This window comes from Lemur catta, chromosome 12, assembly GCF_020740605.2.
Source record: "Lemur catta isolate mLemCat1 chromosome 12, mLemCat1.pri, whole genome shotgun sequence".
In the NCBI taxonomy this organism is placed as follows: domain Eukaryota; kingdom Metazoa; phylum Chordata; class Mammalia; order Primates; family Lemuridae; genus Lemur; species Lemur catta.
The window spans coordinates 52,633,980-52,656,398 of record NC_059139.1 but is presented as its reverse complement, the minus strand read 5'-3'; the positions used below and the strand labels follow the sequence as shown (position 1 = coordinate 52,656,398).

Here is a 22,419-nt window from a genome sequence, read left to right as displayed (position 1 = left end):
CTCACAGAGCTGAGTCTTAGACATCTAAGGAGGGCAGCTGTGTAGCTGCTGGTACCCGAAGAGCTCAAAGGAGACTTGTGGAACTTCAGACCTCTAAGGAGGGGTATTGCCCAACTGCTTGTCCTTATGAGAGGGCATGAAGAGACTGGTTCTCGTTGTGCTGGAGAAAGCTAGAGTGGAACCAGCTGTTGGCCCTGGGATGAACTGCTGCTGCTGGGGCAACCCTGACAGGAACAGCAAGCTAACAGGAAGTAAACCTCTTCTCCACTCTTCTACTTCCAATTTCCCTCTAGAGCCTCTACAGTTTATGGGGCCTAATAGGAAGCCATTTAACGAAGGACAAAGATGGTGCACAGATCCCCAATCTCAGCATCTAAAAGAGCATAGAAACATGGATTTAGAACTAACTAAAAGACAATAGCTTAATCACTGGCACAGTGGGAAGCAAATTCAGGAAAATAAGGGTGACATCTCTTGTTGACTAATCCAGTCTATAAATCACTATGTAAAATGACTACTTATAAAATTTGGGTAAAGAATAATATGAAAATGATGAAAAACGTAAATATTAACATAGTATTTTAAATGGGAAAATATTTCTTTGTAATATATGTTAAAAATATTATTAGGAAAAGTATTTAATATCTCTTTTATTCATTTTAGATAAGATGGGAAAAAAACATCACATTGGGGGAACCACCAGGATTCTTACATTCTTGGTGGTGGTAAGTATCTTTTATTCCATTTTTACTAGATTGATGATGCATTCCAGTTGGCTAGCGCTATACCTATTTATGAGTTCATGTTTCATTTTTATTCTTTTTAGTTTTCTAAAATTGTTTTCTGGAAAGTAGCACTTATTAAAAAAAAACCCTCAAAAGTAGCATTTGTGTTATTTATTAATAATTTAACGATACTGCCATGAAGTCGATCTGAAATTGGAACCAGTATGTGGAATCTCCAACTGTAAGTATGATTCTGTGTTAGTCAGCTTGACCTGCCATAACAAAATACTGTAGAATAGCTGGTTTAAGCAATGTAAATTTGTTTTCTCACAGTTCTGGAAGCCAGAAGTCCAAGATCAAGGTGTCAACACAGTAGGTTTCTGGTGAGGGCTCTTTTCCTGGCTTATAGACAGCTACTTTCTCACTATGTCCTTATCCAGTGGGGAGAGATAAAGGGCAAGCTCTCTGTGTCTCTTCTTATAAGGGTACTAATCCCATTATGAAGGCCCCACCCTCATGACCTCATCTAAACCTGACTATCTCCCAAAGGCTCCATCCCCAAATACCATCACATTAGGGGTTAGGGCTTCAACATATGAATTTGGGAGGGGATACAATTTAGTCCGTAGCAGATTCCTTTCTCATCTTGCAGTGGAAAATGAGGATGACACTTTTTCTTGGCTCTCTGATTGCTGAGCTAGTTATAATACTGCTTTCTGTAAAGTGGCCTATCAAGTTGGCAATGCCACACCATCATATAAGTAATTATATGCTGGCGTGCCTTTCTAATTCCTTCTTGAACCCCCACTCTCTTGGAGGGATTCAGAGTGGGAGATAATTTAATTGGCATCTTTTGTAATAGGCCAATCCTGTTTCAAAATAACAGTTAATCATTAAACAAATCATTATTCCCCAAGAACAAGAGGGGAATAAGTTACAAATAAGCAGATACCAAAATAAGTTTATCTTCATTTTCTTGACATGGAAATGCATATTCATGAGAAACAGTTGTCTGATACAGTGCTCAGTATATACTTAACTAATCAAATAGATTTTTTTTTTTTTGCCTCAAGGAAGTACCTTTCATACCTTTATGTTTCTTTGTATTTCTGCCATGTGGTAGTGGTGTCTTTTAAAGTTTTATTGTTTCATGAGGATTTTAGCATATTTTTGCATGCAAACCTAGTAAAGTTTATTTATTGCATGCTGTCAACAAACACTTATTGAGTGTCTTATATGGGTCAGGTGCTATGCTAGCTACTATGGACACACTAGTGAGTAAAACAGACACACAACCTTCCCCTCTTGCTAATGAAAATCTATTGGGGAAAATCTATAACTAAATAAGCAGTGAGAAAGAAGTGTTTTATAGGAGATTCACAGAGTACTACATAGGCACATACCAAATATATTTCACCTGGAGCAGCTAGTACACAAGCCAAGGTGTTAAGTATGTATAAGAGTTGGCCAGAGAGACATGGAGAGATAGAGAAGGGGAATGTTCTGGATAAATGATACCATGTACAAAGACCTAGAAGTGAAAGGCAGAGTATAGCATGTAGGAAGAATAGAAAGAAATTCATTACATTAGAAATTGAGATGATAGAGTGATCAGGGATGAGGCTGGAATACTAAACTGACTGTTTGAATTTGGTTATAAATACAATGCAGTTAAGTTTTTAAGAAGGAGAATTACAATGTCAAGTTACATCTTAGCAATATCACTCTGGTTCTATAGTGGAGATAATGGATGGAACAGGAATACGTCTAGAAGCAGAGAAGCACTTAGAAGGCTCTTGCAATAAGGGCTAGAGAATGGTTACTTGAACTAGTGTATAAGCAATGAGGAGGAAGAGAAGTGGAAGGATTTGAGGGATGTAAGTCTTGAAGTAGAAGTGGCAGGATTTGCTGAAGAGTTCAACTTTTTAAGCACGCTGGAGTTGAAATACATGCCATCCAAGTGGAGATGTTGAGCTGATTATATGGGTCTGATGTTCAAAGGAGAGGGAGATGAAGCTGGGCATGGTGGTGCACACCTGTAGTCCAGGCTGTGCAGGAGTCTAGGCAGGATGATTGCTTATGGCCAGGAGTTTGAGTCCAGCCTGGGCAACATAATGAGCCCCGATCTCTAAAAATACAAACAAACAAACAAAAAAAAACAAAACACAGAGAGAGAGAGGGCGGAGGGAGGGAGGGAGATGGTTGAATGGTATTGAGGGAGAAGGGAGGGAAGTGGGCCTCATGCAAAACCCTTGCAACATTAACATTTAAGGAATGAGGAGGAAGACAGGCTGCAAAGGAGACAAGTCTCAGCGAAAGAGATAGGAGGAAAACCAGAAAAGTGTAGCATCATAGAAACCATTAATAAGGGAGAGTTTTGAGAAGGAGGAAAAAAGGTCCATCATGTTACTATAGCTGAAAGGTAAAGTGATGGGAGTGCATATATCCTTTTGGATTTAGTGAAAAGGCCATGGATGACTTACGTGAGCGAGTAATGAGCTAGAAAACCAGAGTGTTTCTAGGTTGAGAAGCGACTGGGAAGGTAGAAAGTGGAAATAGTAGGTATAGTCAGTTCTTCAAAAGGTTTATCTGTAATGAGGAATAAAGGGAATGATACCTGGAGGAGTACTGTAGATTTGAGAGAGAATTTTTTTCATTTTAGATGGGAAAGACATTAGCATGTTTAGTGTTTAAGAGAAGAAGACAGTAGAGAGGCAAAGACTGAAGATACAGGGAGAGAGGATATTTAGTAAAACCCCCAAGGAGGTCAGGAAGAAGGGGGTTTAAAGCACGACTGTTGGGAAGTATGAGAAGAGAGGACTGTCTCCACCATTGTGGTGAGAGGAGATGCAGGGATGTTTGTATGTTTGATGGCAAGAAATTCAGTTCTTATTCTCATGCCTTTTGCCTTCTCTGCAAAGTAGGCTATGAGGTCTTCTGCTGAGGATACTGAGTGTGGTGGTGGTGGTGAATTTTTAGGAGAGTGAAGAACAGTCTTTTAAAAAAGTCAGAAATAATTATATATAGACCAAGAAATAATTCCGTATTTTGTGATCAGGAGAACACAAAAAAATTACCATGCAGTGTTTAAGACCTTGTTGATATCAGAGCTGATAAATTCATTGGGGCACCAGTATTCCCAGGTATGTGACTTTTCTGCAGCAGCAATTGGTAGTCCAGGGGTTTGCATGGACAAACTAGGCATTTATTTTTTACATTTCTTCTGTTAGAAGTATTTTCTGTTCAGTACTATCTGAACACTCTCATGTTTCAGCATCTTCTTTAAAAGGAAAAACCAGAGCTCTATTCTAGTGCCATGCACATAGTTTCCTCAGTATCTTATTTAATACTATCATCTTTTTAGTCAGTCCCCTGAAAGCTTGCCTTATTAGAAGCCCTGTGGTGAATGGAACCACACTTGGTCAGTTGTGGTTGTGGGTTTCCCCTGTTTGTCTTACATACGTATGGCAGGAACAGGTGCGGTCTTTTGGTTCAGAGTCGTTCCTGTATTTGGAACAACGGTTCATTACAGTTAAGCACCATCATTGTGCTGTTTTCCTGGGGTTTAAGACTGATACTTTGTATACTATTATAAGTCAAATTCTCATTTTATATAGTATGTATTTATGAGATCTAGATCTAGACCGTAAATACTGAACTTTTTTCTGAATGTAGTTGAGTCTCCTCACCTGTTGACACCTTTTAATTTTTCATGTTTCCAATTAGGTCTACAAAGTAACATAAGAAACCATTTTAGAAGTCTGTTCCTATTGTATCAGTGGGTTAACAAAGTGAGGATTTTAAGAGTTTTCCCTTATAACATTAATTTTCTTTCTTGCACCTATTGTTTTTACTCTTCTTTCTCATGAATTTAACCTATTCCTATGCTGTAAATATTTGGTAATAACTTACTGAATACTGTGACTGTTTGCTTCTGCTAGATTTTCGCTTTTCTGTTCTCAGCTGTCAGAAGGTGCAGCTTTTAAATCTGCCATTGCTCTTCCTTTTTCTGTGGCTCTGAGATTAAGGGGAGCCTTTCCTCCATGGCTTTGGTATTTTAAGTACCTTAATTTGTCCTTAGTTGGAGATATCAAATAAATAATAATTGGCACATAGATTTTTTTAGAACATACTTGTTCAATTTTAATCTAGTACATACAAAATGTATAGGTGTAGTATTTTTAATGTTTAAAAATTTTTCCCCTTAAAATTACTAATATACCCTTTGAGGTTCCTACTTTATCTATATAAATCAGTGATTCTTAACAATTTTGAAGTCATGGGGTCCTCTGAGAACTCATAAAAGCTATGGGTCTCCTCTTCCAGAAAAATGCACCAATCCTGAGCATTGCACATAAGCAGCTATTACTGTGGGCTTTATATCTAGCAGATGCGGGGCCTGTTTATCCTTAACTCTGTGGAACTGGGCTTCATGATCTGTACTCTGGGTTAGGGATTCGGAACTATAATAATCATTGCCTTTTAAGGTTGACCAGGAAAGCTGTTGCTGCTGTTGAGGTCTAAATGATTAAGATAACATGTATTCTTCAAGAACTTACTGCTTACTCATTTGCTCAAACTGAGAGTCCCTTTTGGATGAATGAGTTGTAATTTTATGACTTCTTCTCACTGCTATTTTTATAGAATATTTGAAATTGGAATTGTTCTGTTGTTTAAGCCTCTTCACCAAATATTTACGTAGTGCAAAACTATGCTGCCCTCAAGGATATCAGTAGTGTGAGATATACAATTAAAAATAATATAACAGAGGTATGTACTGGTTATATAGCAACACAGGAGCAATACTCACTTCAGCTTGGGAGAGTTAGAAAAGCCTTCATAGAGAAAGTGAATCTGAGCTGAGCTGAAAGTTGAGTGAGGGAAGAGTATTTTGGGCAAAGAATAGTATTATATAAAATCTTGAATGGATGATGATGCACTCAGGGAATGACAGGTATTTTGGACCAGTTGATCTGTAGGTGCAGTACTAGAAAGTAATAGAATATAAGGCTAGAGACAAAAGCAGGGGTCAGATATGAAGTCCTTGAGTAAATTAAGGACTTTGGACTATAGCCCAAAGATTTTAAACAAGGTGCATGACATGATTGGATTTGTGCTTTTAGATACTCACTTGGCATCAACATAAAGGTAGATTAAAGAGGGTTGAGAGCAGAGGCAGAGACTAGTTTATGAGGCAATTGTAATTATCCAGATGAAAGGTGATAAGGTGAGAGATCCCAAATAACAGTGTGTCACATAGTTTGGAGGTGAATGTGGAGACTCCCAATTTTAGATTTGGATGATGGGATGCACAGTGATGATATTAACTGAGTGAAGGCATTTAGAGAGAATAGTAGGCTTTGGAGAAAAGAGCATGATTGAGCTTGAACAGGTTAAATTTTGAGATGACTATATGACATGCAGATAAAGATGCTACATGGGAAGTCAGAGATCTGGGTCTATAGCTCTGAGTTAAGTATGTGATGGTTTGGGACTTACCAGCATAGACCACATTGTAGGTGAAGAGTGTTCATAGATGAAACCGTCCAGTATAACAAGTAAAAGTAGGGCCTGGGGTTGGAACTCTGTAAAAAAAAAAAAAGGCCAACATTTAAGCATGGGTGGATGAAGAAGAGCCTCAAAGAAAAGTAAATGAAGAAGAAGAAGAGTGACTGGGAGAGAATAATGTATGAGAAGCAGGAAAGGCCTTCACAGGAGAGAGCATTCAACAGTTAAATTCAAATTCCTCAGCAAGTATAAGTGGAGGGAAAAAAGACCCAAAGATTTTCCTGAATTGGGAAATAAGGTGAACTTTGGTGGTTTTGGGGAGAACAGTTTCAGTGGAGTGGTGAAAGTGAAAGTTAGAAGGCTGCTATAATTCATATTCCAGCTCTAGGGTTAGTAAGAGTAGTTGAAGTGTGTGGTGTGGCATGTGTCATCATTTCAAGATTAATATAGAAGAGGACCTAACAGTTTTGTTTCTAAAATAGAATAGCTTTGAGCATGCATATAGACTCGGGTGAAAAGTTGGTTCAAAGAGTGGGAGAAGTTGAAGATACATGAAAGGGAGATACACATACAGCAACAAGCAGAATAAAGTACAGGAGAGATGAGGCAAAGGCCAACGAGGGGAGGAGGGGAATCTCTGCCTTTAGTATGGGATGGAGGAAAGTATGTGCTTTTACTTTCTGGAGCTTTTTTCTCTTGTTTCTGGTGTGATTTCCACAATCACTTTTTTTTTCTTTTCCAGTTTGCACAGTGCTCAGTGCTGTAGTATTTCCCATGCCCCAGCTTATAATAACTTTACCTGGATCAAATCCCCTTTGAAAACTCACTTCTTATTTGTTCTCTTTCATAAATGTTCCCAACTCTTCCATTAATTTCAGAAATAAAAATGCCACAAAACTTCTTTCCTCTGAGGTTAACATCTTTTTCAACTTGTGCAATTTAAAAATATAGGCTTTTAAAAATTTCATATTTAAAGTTTTAATTGTAGAAACTATGCCTCATTTTTATTTAGTAAAATAAAAATGTAAAACACCTTTTAAAATAACTCTGGGCCCATGTATTTATATCTTGAAATCAAATACATTTAACATTGCAGAGAAAATAAACTAATAAGTAAGATAATCTTAGGAATTCAGTTTCTTTCACCTGGCAGTGGGAAGTCAGATCTTATAGTATGTAAGCATGCTAAGATTTCAGAATCTAATGGATGACATCAGGTCTAGCCAAGAATAACCAAATACCCACATGAAAACAATAGCATTGGAGTCAGTCAGTTGGCTTACTAGAATGGTATAATATTTATAATTGGCTGACAGGTTCTTATTCTCGTTTGTCTTGCGTATAATGGACTTTGTATAACTATTTATTTGAATTGAGTTAAACTAAGCAACATGTAAGACAATGCAGATGACAATTAGGTAAGGAGGAGAAGGATGATCAGAGTGAGAAGGGAAGAAATGTGTTAGCAAGAGAGAAAGCAAAGAACAGAGATGGTTAGGCTATACAGAGAAAAAAACAAACTTTAGTCTAGGAGAGGAGGAAAGGAATGTGGAATACAGAGGAAGATTTGGTGGGGAGAAAACATTGTAAAACACTGATAGAATCTTCCACTAAATGCAAAGGATTGAAAAGGAAAGTGAGGCTAATTTTACTCAGTTAATGAAAAAACTTTTTTTTTTCTGGCTATACTATGTAGATGAGATTTTTCTAGAATATTTTTTAGTAACTTTAAACTTCTTCTAAAAGTACTTTTGCACATATCATCTCTTCATATCTATATAAAATCCTATAAAATAAATAACATATATTTTCTGTCTTTTTGTATAGAAAAATTTGAAAACTATCTACTCAAGGTCAAATTTGTAATTAGAATTGAAGTTTCCTGAATTGTAACCAGTGATCATCTCAGTAACAGATATTTCTTAATCACAGAGCTGAATTCAGAGGCCTGCTATTAATAAGACCTTAATTACATTTCTCTTTTGAGCATCATGAGTGGCTAATTCCAGGTGGTGTATATAAATGGGACTCAGAAAAGTCTTCTCTTCTCTGTCTATATTGAGGCATCCATGGATCACTGGCAGCTGCATGTCAGCTGAGGGGTGTTGCCATAGGATACTCAAAAATGAGTTGGAGGATGAGGGTCAAAGGTAGGATAACAAAATGCTTGCTGTCTCATCTGGGACAGTTATCTACCATACTCTTACGATAACTGATGCTGCCTGGACTGTCGGAGCTGTATAAACCTGCCCATAATCAGAATAAGGAGTCTTGAAATGTGAACTCGTAAAACCATACTCACATTAGGAGCACAATAATGTAATAATTAAAAAGTTCAAGCCCAGCTCTGCCACTAACTGTGTGACCTTAGGCAAATTATTTAACATCTCTCAACCTCAATTCCCTCATCTATAAAATGGGGGTAATAATTAGGTGGATTAAATGCTGAATATATGATGATTAGTAGATGATACTTGAATTTAATACGTAATAAATGTTAACTATTTTTCGTGCTATTTTAAAATATAAATTTGTTACTCATCTAGGAGTATTATGAGAATTTTATGATAGTGGGACAAAATTTAATGCTTGCTTTTTTTAAAGGTATTGAGTAATGCTAAGGAATAATACAAGTACACAAGTGAAAGTTCTAAGATGGACAGGTACACTTCATGTAAAACCATTTTTGGTCTTATGAGTAACTAACATTCATTGATATATTTTTAGACCAATCAAAGAGAAATGACTTTCTTAGCTATTAAGACTTGAACTTTTAACAACATGGCTTGCTGCTCAGAAAAATTTTTTTCCACAGTGTCTTATTAGTTTTTTTAGTTTTTAATTTTTTTTTTTTTTTGAGACAGAGTCCCCCTCTGTTGCGCAGGCTAGAGTGCCATGACGTCAGCCTAGCTCACAGCAACCTCAAACTCCTGGGCTCAAGCAATCCTCCTGCCTCAGCCTCCCGAGTAGCTGGGACTACAGGCATGTGCCACTGGCTAATTTTTTCTACATATTTTTTAGTTGTCCAGCTAATTTCTTTCTATTTTTTTAGTAGAGATGGGGTCTTGCTCTTGCTGAGGCTGGTCTCGAACTCCTGAGCTCAAATGATCCACCCGCCTTGGCCTCCCAGAGTGCTAGGATTACAGGTGTGAGCCACTGTACCCAGCTAATTTTTAATTTTTTAATTTTTAATTTTAGGTAGTCCTAGATATGGCCAGTGGCATAAGAGTTGTATAATTATGTTAATATCTGATCTTCTGGGACATATCTGGTGTGTTTATTCATGCTTATAGACTTCTTTTATAACCATTTTACTTTCTGTGTTCCCTTGAGATATTAACAACTAGCTAAGTCATTTTGACTCACACACTTAGGAACAGAAGGGAAAACAATGTCTGTGTGACAGTCCTCAACTTGGGAATGCTGTGTTTTCCCTTGATTTATGCAGGGAAGATTTTAATAAGAACAAATGATATAAGATCAAAGATTTAAATACTTTGTAAGTTTTGCTTCTCTGTGTTTAGTCTTTGTCTTCTTCATTTGTAAAATAAAGATTTTTCACTTGTTTCTGCTTAGGAATAAAGAGACTGTAAATCCAAAGCATTATGTGTGATGATGAATCCACTACATTTCAAGGATAATAGTTTGCTTTCAAGCTTAATAGATGTAGGATTAGAGAAATTGAAAGCTCCTTAGCCACTAGCATCTCAGGTTGTAGAGAGATGAAATCTGTGTCTATGGAGGTTCAGAATTTTCTGTCCTTGGCCCTCTTGGGCTTCAAGGAACAAGTTCAGAGAGTCATCAGAATAGCTTATTAAAGGACATCAATAAAATCTTTTGAACCAAGAACAAATCAATATTGTTATGAACCTTACCTACTAAAAAGCCAAATTCTTTCTCTAGGAGTTAAGTCTATATTTTCATATGGTAATTGTCACATTGTCATAATATCAGCCAAAAGCATTTGTCAAGAGTATTTGTGAAATTTAAATATATGAAATGTAACTTCTACTTTTAGGTGCTTTAGGCAAGTGTGCAATTTTCAATTCAATTCATCATTAGTTTTGGATCCACAAATATGTGCCATGGATTATATATCTTTTCATTTTCTTGGGCAGTATTTGACATAGCATATTATATAGACCAGGCATTTAATGAAGTTTTGAAATATTACTAGAAGAAATGATAGTTTTTAATTTTTTTAAATTTATGTAGGGTTCATAGAGGTCTTCTGGTTTTAACCTCATTATTTTCTAAATTTCAAAATAAGGCTATAAAAGTCAAATGATTTGTCTGCTATCCCACAAAGCCACGCATGGATTAATTGCAGAATGTGGCCTAAAATTATGTATTTTGGTCTTAGCTTTTATTGTTGTGATCTAGCCAATTGTTACCAAATATTAGGATGGTACTGTAGCAGTCACAATACAGACTAAGCATCCCTAGTCTGAAAATCCGAAATCTGAAATATTCCAAAATCAAAAACTTCTTGAGTGCTGATATGATGCTCAAAGGAGATGTTTATTGGAGCATTTTGAATTTTTGATTTTCAGATCTGGGATGCTCAACCAGTAAGTATGATGAAAATATTCTGAAATCTGAAAAAATCCTATATCTGAAACACTTCTGGTCCCAAGCATTTTGGATAAGGGATACTCAGCCTGTACTATATGGCTCACATTACTAGGGTAAAACATGATTGAACTTTCTAGAAAAGAGAAAATTTTGAAATATCTTTCCCACTGGTGATTCTTAGAGGTGAGAACATTCAGATGCTTAATAAAATAAATGAAGCATGTATTAAAACACGAATATCATAGCAGTAAAAATAAATTTGTATCTAATTTTTTATTAGTTTTATACTTTAAATTTCAAAAGATATCTTAGATTACTAGAAACTTAATTATACAACTCTCCTGGTAAGTAGGGCTTTTTTAAAATTGTAGATTTACCCTATTTTTATGAGTATTCTTTAATCTTATTACTTTATTATCTAATACCTTCCTGGTGGCCTCGTTAGCTATATGATCTTTAAAGTGATGGAATAGAGATTGTGAATGCATAGAAAAGAATAGACATTTGTCTTAGGCACTACAAGATGAGACCTAGAACCAGGCTTACCATGGACAAATGTTTTTAAAGGGTCTATTTCTTTACCTTTATTAAATAAGATAATGTATAAGTGATATAGGATTCTCAGACATACCACGTATAAAATACTATTTTTAGTAAGTTGTCTTATAAACTTTTGACCTCCAACTAAATTCATACAGGCAAACTTAAAAATAGAAGTAGAAGAATGTTACTATTCTAAGGTAAATAATTTAATTATATATTGTAAATAATCATTTCTAATATTTATTTAATGATTTTCAGGGTATACTCCAACAATAAATCAATACATTATTTCCCCCCAGTCCATTGTGTAAGGCAATCTTTTAAAAATAATATAATGGAATTATAAAAGTAATATAATTTGAATAATTTTCAGGAGAGGTCTTTTGATACTTGCTAGGAAATTAGGAACAAGAAGAAATATTAAATTGTTTGTCTGGGCGGGGACAGTGGCTGACGCCTGTAATCCCAGCACTTTGGGAGGCCAAGGCAGGAGGATTGCTTGAGGCCAGGAGTTTGAGACCAGCCTGGGAAACATAGTTAGACCCCATCTCTACAAAAAAATAAAAAAAATTAGCTGGACATGGCATGCCTGTAGTCCCAGCTACTCAGGAAGCTAAGCTTGAGCCCAGGAATTTAAGGATGCAGTGAGCTATGATGATGCCACTGCACTCCAGCCTGGGCAACAGAGACAGACCCTGTCTCAGAAAAAAAAAAAATAAGTAAATTGTCATAATAGTGTTTATAATATTCTATGATTAAACTAAATACAGTTTAAAAACTACATTAAAATTTTTGGTTTTAAGGTCTTTGAAGTTCCTTAAGAACACTAGAATGAGAGTAATTGCAATATACTGTAATTCATAACATACCCTATCTAGATGGAAAACTTGTAGCTGTATCCTTGTTTATCTATGGGTCTTATACTTTTTATTTCAGTAGGGCTGTAGGGAAGCCAATTACAACTTTAACTGCTTTCACTTTCTTAAAAATAATGAAATTTACTTATTTACTTAAAAATAATAAATTTATTTTTGTTTTTATTATTTTCTTTGTATTTCTTGCTTATTGTAGAAATTGAAAAGGAAATAATGCCAATATTCGATCTTTCTTTTTTTCATTACTGACAGTAATCTTATTTTACTGAATTAATTGTGAACTTACCTTATATTTTAAGGCCTACAGAATGTTTTCTCTTAGATGAGAAGAGAGATTTCCAGACTAATGAATCTTGGAAGGTGAAAATAAAGTTCCTGGGTTCAGTTTACCAAGTTTTCTTGTACTGTCTTAACCTGTACCCTAACCACAATGACCTGTGTTAAAAATATATATGCATTTTAAGCTTTTATGCAAGCTAATTATAGTATTGATATTATTAATAATATGTTTACTAGGTGTCAGACACTGTGCTTATGTTATATAATTTAATCTTCTCAACCTCATTTTATAAAGGAGGAAATTGTTTTTCTGATCAATTTAAGCAACTTCTCAAGGGCTCTCATAGCTAGTAATCAGCAGGTCTGGCTTCTGTCTCAGATACGCCCTACTCCAATGCCTGTGCTCTTACCCACTGGTCTTAGTCTACCTTCCACTTTTATAGAATGGGAAATGTGGAATAAAAAAATTATATTAATCATCATAATTGCCTTTATTTATAGCCAATACTTTTAGACATTTGCTTTCCTGATTTTTGAATCCCTTGCTCATGTTCATTGTTAATTAGGTGTAGATGGAAGGATGACCAGAGCCATGTGTTTTATAAGAATCATAATTTGTTTTCTCCAACCAGTCCACTTTGCTTTAACTTCCCATTGTTCTTGAATAGGAAGAAAAAGAAGTGTTAGAATTGATTATTTTATTTTCAAAATTACTAACCAATTTTGTTAGTTGCAGGGGAAAACAGGATATTTTAAGAAAATATATTTGTTTGACCAATGTAATTTAATGGTCAAGGTATTGGCCTGCGAGTTGGTCAGCAAAGTTATCTTTAAAAAATTATTGAACCACTTTATTCCTTAATGACTAAATTAAATTAGAATATTATTTACTATTCTATTTTTCACAGGAAAATTTTGAAAAGTATTATGATTACTCCAATCAAGTATTTTAAGTCATGTAGAGTAAACGCCAATTATAAGAATAATAGTTTTTAAATTATTGCTTTAAAATTATTTTAACCTTTTATAAAAATCTTATTTTGCATTTTTGAAAAACGGTGAAGTGATATCCTATTATTGCATGAAGAGCCTTGCCCGAATTTAAATTTTTCAAAGAAAAATTTTGTATAAAGAATAATATGTTTTCTACTTTTAGAATTGTGATTGGTGTTATATGACTTTCTTAATTTTACCATAATTACTTTTTTTAGTGTATTTTGGGATCTCTACTGTGCAGCTCCAGAGAGACGGGAAACATGTGAACATTCAAGTGAAGCAAAAGCCTTCCATGATTATGTAAGTTAACATATGATTTTACAAAGTTATATTGTCAGTTTTCTTTTTAACCACTGCTCTTGAAAAACACATTGGTCATCTTTTCTTTTGCTTTGGTACTTAAAATTGGTTGTTCTTTTTTCTTGAAAAATAAGCTCAGAACTTTAAAAGTGGAATACAAGGGGGTATTTGGGTCTTATTGAAGCCCAGGAGAAAGAGTAGGCCTGACTTCAAGATATTAAAGGTATTCGATTTGTGAAATTTTAGATTTATAAATAGTAATTCTTTATTCTGCAAAAGCATTCATCATAGATTTCTGTAAATGATAAGCTCCTCTCACACATAAGATTTTTTTAAAAAATATTGAAATATTCTATTCTCTTTTTACAACTTTTGGGTATATATCATAAGGCTAAATATCCCCTCCACTGAATTCGGTTCCCCAAATAAAATTTATTGTGGATTAAAGGGAATACCAGATAAGAGAGTAGAAGATTGTTTGCAAAAATGAAAATGTAATTTTTTTTTTTAATTCTTAAGGAAGGGCAGTGGACTGTCTTTGGCTTGAACATTTTTAGAAGAACTGCATATCTGATTTTAGAGAGCTGATAGTATCAGGAGGTAGAACTGTATGTAAATAAAAAAAAGGAAAAGAGAACAAGGAAGATTTTCTTAAGAGAAAAATTGTATATAAGAATGAGAAGATGGTACTATGAAGGGACTGGGGAAACATTGTGTTTATAGAACTGATCAGAAGGATCGATTGAATTTGGGATGGAGAAAATCCAGTTTTCTTGATTGGGAGGAAGTAGAATTGGGGCTGGAGCCTGAGGAGATACCTGTTAAGTACCTAAAACTTAACCTGAGGGATACTTGTCAAGTTGGTGGCATCATTCTGTGCAAAAAGCCTTAAAAAGCAGAACCAGGGCTCAAAAGGGAAAAAGACCTTGTTCTTCTAAAGGAAATAATTCAGCCTTAGACTGAAGATTAGAAATGGCCAGAAGAATTACAACCCCCAAAATAGCACAAGGAAGAGTATGGAGACTTAAGAGAAGTGAAAATCTTGGGCACCCGGCAGGGACTGTGCAATTCTTTAAGTGTGTACTAACATGATTCAAGTGAGACCGCTCGTGATTACCTCATCTGATATTGATTGTACTCATAAAGCTTGGTATGTACTAAACAATAGCTCTTGGGGACAAGCTGAGTAAAAGGGATGCTGCTGCACATAAAGATAAAGTAGAGAAAAGGCAGATAAGGCAGGGCCCAGGACATAGGATTTATCTCAACAATCTGTTTCCTTTTTTACCCTTGGGTGATGGCAGAAAGTAAAGCAGAGACCCAACCATAAAGAGTATGAGGACTCTGTATAGTAGGGTACACCATCTCATCTATTCCTTACACCAAGAGAGACGTGCCTAGATTTGGCCTGACAGGCATGGGAGAAGTTATTTTTTAATATACCCACTAATTTTGACAACTGGATGGCATTAGAGAATGCCAGTGTTTTACTCTAAGAGTAGAATTAAAGGAGATAAAATTTGACAATGTACATTTTAAGACATTAATTATATAAACACTTTTCCTAAAATTCCATTGTGTAGAAAGATGCACCCTACAGTTCACCATGAAGATCTTATGGGGAATACTGAACTAATTTGTCAGCTCTTCCTAGATAAATCACCATCTTCATTGTGATAGTCACTATTATCATCTTACATTCATAAGGCACTTTCAAAATTTCAGAGTATTCACACTTACTAGCTTTAGAAATCAATCCACTTACATATTTTAAGGTTTTTGAACATGAGCATTGGCCAGAGGTAGGAGTGAAATTAGAATAGATTTTAAAGGAAGAACAACTTCTTACCATGTAATTTGGTCCTAGAAAATATAAAGAAAAAAAATCAGTATTTGGATTTTATAATTCATTATGAATATTAGCATGTTTTATCAGATGTTTAATTTTATCTTAAATATTAGCTTTAAGAGATTTAATTTATTCTTAGATGGCATTTTTATTACATCTTCAACCCTTTTCCACCTCTCCATTGTCTTTTTAATTGGAGGTTGGTAAGAAAGAGTTTGACTTACATAATTTTATATTACGATTGGATTTTAAGACATATGTTTGTTTACTGTAGCACACTTTTATGGTAATTTTCATGAGTAGTATTTCCTGAATTCTTAACAGCAGACAATCCTGAAAATGATCAGCATAATTTATGTCCAATATGTAAATATAGAGGTTTGAAAGACTTGGGGAGGAAAATGGGAAACATAGGAACAAACAATAAGATTTTGGTAAAATTCTTAAATATTATATTCCTGCATTAAGTCTATTACAGAATCATTTCTATAATGGTAATTAATATGTTTACCTACTGAATTTTAAAGTAGTTCTCAAGGAAGCATTCTGAAAAATATTTTCTTTGATAGCTACATTTTTAGTGTAAAAATACTTGCATGTATAAAATTCTGTTATTTTTAAAAATTAGTTTTCTTACTCTGTAGTTACCTCTTATCTACAAGATTGAATGAACAATGACAGATAGACTAGTTTTTAAGAGAAATACTGGAGGGATAATGAGGTAAACAATAAATAATCCTATTAATTAAAAATAAGGCTAAAATGTTAAAATGACTATCTTTTAATATTGAGATTATGCATGATTTTTATTTTTGTCTGTATATAATTCTGTATTTTCCAATATCTATAATTATTATTTCACATTCAGGAAAGTTACTTTAAAACAGATTAAATTTCACCTTTCAATGAGTTCTGATCTCTCTTCTGAAATTAGACAATAAAAAACTTGGCAAAATGAAATTTAAATTTGAAAGTGGTCACTTACTTTCATACCACCATGTTACATGCATAAACATTTAGCATGAAAGACATCTGCTTTTTGTATGTGCACATATTGAGAGACATCTATAAACTGAATAGTTGTAGTTTTGAGCCATTGTATAACTTATTTTTAACTACTTTACTGAGGTATGATTGATATACAAAAAAACCGTAGATACGTAACGTATACAATGTGATGTGTTGGGAAATAAGTTTGGAGATAAGACTTAACCATCACCTCCAAAAGTTTCCTCCTGCCACCTGTTTTGTTTTGTTTTGTTTTGTTTTGTTTTGTTTTGTTTTTTCCCCTTTCATGGTAAGAATACTTAATATAAGATGTACCCTTGGAGCAAATTTTTAAGTATACGATACAGTATTGTTAATCATCTGCCCTATGTTGTACAGTAGATCTCCAAAACTTATTTATCTTGCATGACTGAAATTTTGTACCCTTTGGTCAACACCTTGCCATTTCTACCTCTCATTAGCCCCTTGGCCACCACCATTCTACTTTCTACTTCTTTGAGTCTGACTGTTTTGGATTCCACATATAAGTAAGATTATGCAGCATTTGTCCTTCTGTGACTGGCTTATTTCACTTGGCATAATGTCCTCCAGTTTCAACCATGTTGTCACAAATGGCAGGATTTCCTTTTTAAAGGATGAATAATATTCCATTGTGTACATATACCACATTTAAAAATGTATTTATCTGTTGATGGAGACTTAGGTTGACTTCATATCTTGGCTATTATGAATAATGCTGCATTGAACATAGGAGATTCAGTTTCTTTGGTTATATGATATACCCAGAAGTAGGATTTCTGGATCACGTGGTAATTCTATTTTTAATTTTTTGAGGACCTTCTGTATGGTTTACCATAATGTTTATACCAGTTTACATTCCTACCAATAGCGTACAGGGGTTCCCCTTTCTATACATGCTGGTCAAAACTTGTCCTTCATCCTACAATTTTTAACAACCATTTTTTGTAGTTATTATTGCAGAAACATTTCCTGGCTTTCAGTTTTTAATTTTTTTTTTTGGCTTGTTTTCTAATCATTGCCTGTTAGAATATGGATTTTTATCACTTTCTTATTTTATTTGCCAGAGGTTTATAGATATGGTGTTAATATCTTTTTCTTGAAAACTCATCCTCTTCACACTAATTATGATAAAAAGAGGAAAAAAAAATTTTAGATGAGTAAAACCTTAATCGTCTTGCATTTATATTTTAAAATACAAGAACTTAGATATTTAGCATCTTTATGCCATGCTTAATGTAAAATAAAAATACATTTAGAAAGTATCAATAGTGTGTAGTGATGCACTTTTGAATGACAAAGCTATAAAATGCACAAAGAAATGTTTAGTATACAAGTCAGGATAGTGGTTACATTTGGAAGATGGGAAGAAGTTATGCTTGTGATGGCCTCATAGAAGAAACTTTGAGATGGGTTGCAAAGTTCTATTTTTCTTGACCATGGTGATAGTTACAAGTGTGCTGGCTTTATATTTCTTAATGCCATAAATTTACTTTGTGTATCTTTCTATATTTGTTTTTTATTTTAAGATAACAAGATTTTAAAAACATAGTTAATATAATTAATTTTAGAAACATAATATGTACAGTAGTCTCTAATGCATTTCCAGGCATTGCAATGTTTCACATTTGAGAACTGGTGGCAGAAAATTTGGGGATAATCTCCAAACAAATCTGGGTTTGTTTTCTCTTTGCTATAATACATATTATGAAGTGTGTCTACCTGTTGATTTTCTAGAAGGGAGGGGAGAATAAGATCAGAAATATTGGAAGAAACTTTAATAATTAGGAATTTATTTTTAAAAGAGAATATAGATTTGTCTGTAGAACAATTATATTGCCACAGGGCTGGGAGAGACCTAGCTTGTCCCTTTTATTTTTATCCTGAGTTAAAACTAGTTTCATCTGAGTTATAAAATTATTTATTATTATTAAAAACTTACTGTATCAACTGATTAAAATAATACCTATTAACTTGTCAAGTTTATTGGGCTGGCTTTTATTTTCTCCCCATTAAGTGTGTTTTTTTACCTTACTCTGAAATCACAAGCAATGTTTTTATCTGAGGCTAATTAATGTTTACTAGATGTTTTTTCTGCTACAGCTTAACATAGAATTGTTTTATTTAACAATTTATTTCTTATTTCATTTATTTCCAAAATATTTGGGAAAATTATCAGTATATACTACTAAACTTTTAATGAAAAGGAAATACAATGATCATAATTTTAGTTCCTTGGTGTTTGTGGAAGATTGCTTAATTGTGCTAAAGCAAAGATAGAGCCAAAATATATTATTGCTTTTGTGCGATGGTAATGAAATCAAATTATTATAGTGAGCTCTTTGAGAGCAAAGAATTAGATTTAGATTTGTTCTTACTCACAGTCTGTCAAATAATAGATGTTCAGTAAATATTAACCGAATGTAGTGGTCCATTAGTTGAGAAACTAGAAATGTTTCAGATCTTTCAAAAGTTAGGTAAAGTAATAGGCTTCAGCCATACTGATAATAAGAAGTGCCTGACTTTTGTATTCTTGCCTAAGAGACTATTTGTAACATCTAGAAAGGATTATGTTACCAGTTTATAGTAATGGGATACTTTAAAAAAGTGATATATAAACACTTGATATAATATAAATAAAATAATAGGAGATAAATATTTTCATAGATACCTCATGAAGATTTTTACAGATAATCATATATTATTTTAGGAAACTACATCTATAGAAGCTACTCCAGAGAATTAGGTGTTCCCTTTGTTATGATCTTGTAACATCTTCTGCATATACCTTATGTCATCATCCCTGTATATTAAATGTCTTCTGCATGCATTCATAATGTCCCTATTTTTTAGATTTTGTAATGGAATATATTCCCTTATAATTTAGGAGCTCCCTCAGGGAATAGATTTGTCTTATTTATCTTTTTCATCCTCTGTGCCTAGCATGGTGCCTGACGTGAGATATTCAAATATACCTGTTGTGTTTATATGAGGGCTGTCTGGAAAATATCCAGCCATTGTTAATATATTTTTCTTACTGGATACTTTATGATTAAACTAAATATTATCTAACAGTGTTTGTCATTTTTAATTTTAATATAACTGGATATGTAGTTGCAAGGAAGTCATTTAATACTAATTTTATTCACTTTGTGTTTCAATAAAAATTTAGATAAGACAACAACTTGTAAAGATGCAACAAGTGAATCAAAGCAGTTAGCAGAGGGGAATATAGGAATGAGCAAGATGGATCTATAATAGTTCCTAACTTCGTTGGCTTAATCTCACATGAGACCTTTTCTCAAGTTTGAACTATTGAATGGTAAAATACATGTAGAGATACAGTATAGTCTTGTAATGTTGGATCAGTTAAAATTTATAGATATGTAAGAATATGTAGAGAGGTCAAAAGTACAGTTAACTTTTGATGTGTGTTTAGATTTTAGCATATGGTAGGCATTTAGTACATGCTCAAATGAATGGTGTCACACTGGGCTATAATACTCCGAAACAGTCTGTGTAAACTGAAGTTCTTAATAAACTGAAAAAACTAAAGTTACATTTGAAATTGATTAAGATGAGAAAACTTTTGCAGGTATATATGTTAATTTTTATCAGTCACTATATAGGCTGATCACTTCAACAAGTGGGGACATTAGGAGATTCATTTTTAGCCTCATTCTTATCTGCCATATTGTTTCTACCCTTGTTTTCATTTCCTGTAGGATCCAGTTTAATTTCTTTTGCCATATATAAACCTTATAAACCACCTTATGTTTCTCTAGTATGAGGTAAGTTGTTTATTTTGTTTTGTTCTGTTTTGTTTTGTTTCTGTGTGAGTTGTGTTGAAGAAGTACATTCACTCACTTTACCTGTGGTATGTGAGTGGCCCTATTCCCGGCTTGTCATTTTGGTTTGGGATTGCTTCTAGGTAGCTTCTAGGTACTGCTAATAAGTGTGTTAGCTATTTTTCCTGTTTCTTTTGATCCTGAGATTTCCTGTAGGGCAATGTGTTATTTTTGTTATTCGATAGGAAACCTACCTAAAGGGAGATGACCAAGGAAACTATAAAACACTGTGTGAGAAGAATTCCACTTTACTTAAATGTCTTTTACAGCACAGTTTACAGCATTATATAGACATTATGAAATCCATAAAGAAATAGATGAAGTAACCAATGTGGAAAAGAGATGAAGAACCAGAACAGGATGACTTTATTTATAATTTGTTTTGTTGTGAAAAGTAGTATATTTTTTCAAAGTATGTATTTCAAAGGCACATCATAAGCCCCTTTCTCTCACTTAAATATATTTTTTAAATTAAAGTCAAATTTCTGGTGAACGTGAGAAGATGATTATGGAAAAAACTTTATTTACTGTTTTTGATGCTGATGTCGCACTGGGATTATGTTGCCAGAAGTATCATAAAATTTTTAAAAAATGGTACTCTTTCAAAAATAGTATGCATTTCTAACTTAAAATTAGAGATGTGAAATTCATAAACTTAGAAATCATAGAAATATTTGGGATTTTTTTTAAAGAAAAAGTAGAAATGTATCTGAATACCTTAGCTCCGTAGAGTCATATTTTTATAGCCACTTTGTTTACTTTTTATATAACTTTACTTAAAATGCTTGTATTTGGGGCAACTTAGAAAAGTGAAGATCTGTATTATTTTTAATTCGTTTTCTTTTTGATTTGAGAGAAAGAAACTAAAAATCATTAGTAAAATTCATCTTTCACTTACCCCAGAGTACAGATTTCAGTTACTGTGTTTTTGTTTGGTTTTGATGGGGGTTAGTACTGAGAAGGTTAGGGGTTTAATATCTCTTTTTAAAATAAATAAGTGCCTCACAATTTTAAATACTGTCTTTGACAGAATGTATATTAGTAGTTTGAACAATAGTTACTTAGCCAAGAAATAATGGATAAAGCCATAATGATGTGACACTCTTATTTTGTACTAACAAGAATGCAAGAATGGGTTATCTCTTCTCAGACTTTGTGAAATGTCTACAGATTTGATTGCCTTTATTTTGAATGTTAAATTTCTTTTATTCTATGTATATCTGGCCTAATATTTTCCCTTTTCTCTTGGGTTTAAAATCACAAACAGCTACTCCTATAATACAAGGAATTATTTGCAGCCAGCCACAGTAAATAAATATTATCAGCTCCCAAAGATCAGGTGCCAACTTTTAAATCTTTGAACTGGCTAAAAGGAAAATCTTAGAATCTCTTGAAAAAGAAGGTACAGATATTTTTAAGGTGGATTTACAGTTTTCCTTATCAAAATCAAACTCAAAAATGTATGTGATATATTTGTTAAAATATTTAGATTTAAAAAAAAAAAGAATAGGGTACAACTGCTAAAAAATGTAACTATACTGTGGGGAGGATTATCCTTGAGAGAAGTGATTCTGGTAGACATAACTTAGGATCATTCTTTTGTCATTTCTTTATTAACTCTTTTTTGAGAGCCCATTTATATACAAGTTACTTGGATTGAGGCTATTATAAAAATTTCTCTTAGGGGTTCATAATCTGTTTGGAGAGGTATGAGCTCTATATCAAGAGTTAATTGCTATGGGTATAATATAGATAATAACTGCTATACTGTATGAGTTTAAACACTGAATGTGCACTGGCTTTTAAATGATGACTAGGATTTGAATAAGAAGAGAAGTACTGGGGAAGGTATATCAAAGAAACTGGCTGAATTTGGAAAAATATAAAGTGTATTT

At 33.7% G+C, this 22,419-nt stretch overlaps 1 protein-coding gene across 2 annotated transcripts in view; it reads left to right on the top strand.

Moving 5' to 3' along the window:
• Positions 1–22,419, top strand: part of SSBP2 (single stranded DNA binding protein 2) — a 269,811-nt gene that overhangs the window by 98,069 nt on the left and 149,323 nt on the right. For both annotated transcript variants that reach the window (XM_045566334.1, XM_045566335.1), the window contains exons 3-4: positions 664–725; positions 13,717–13,801. In XM_045566334.1, the coding sequence (XP_045422290.1) occupies positions 664–725; positions 13,717–13,801 (147 nt within the window). The remainder of the gene's footprint in view (positions 1–663; positions 726–13,716; positions 13,802–22,419) is intronic.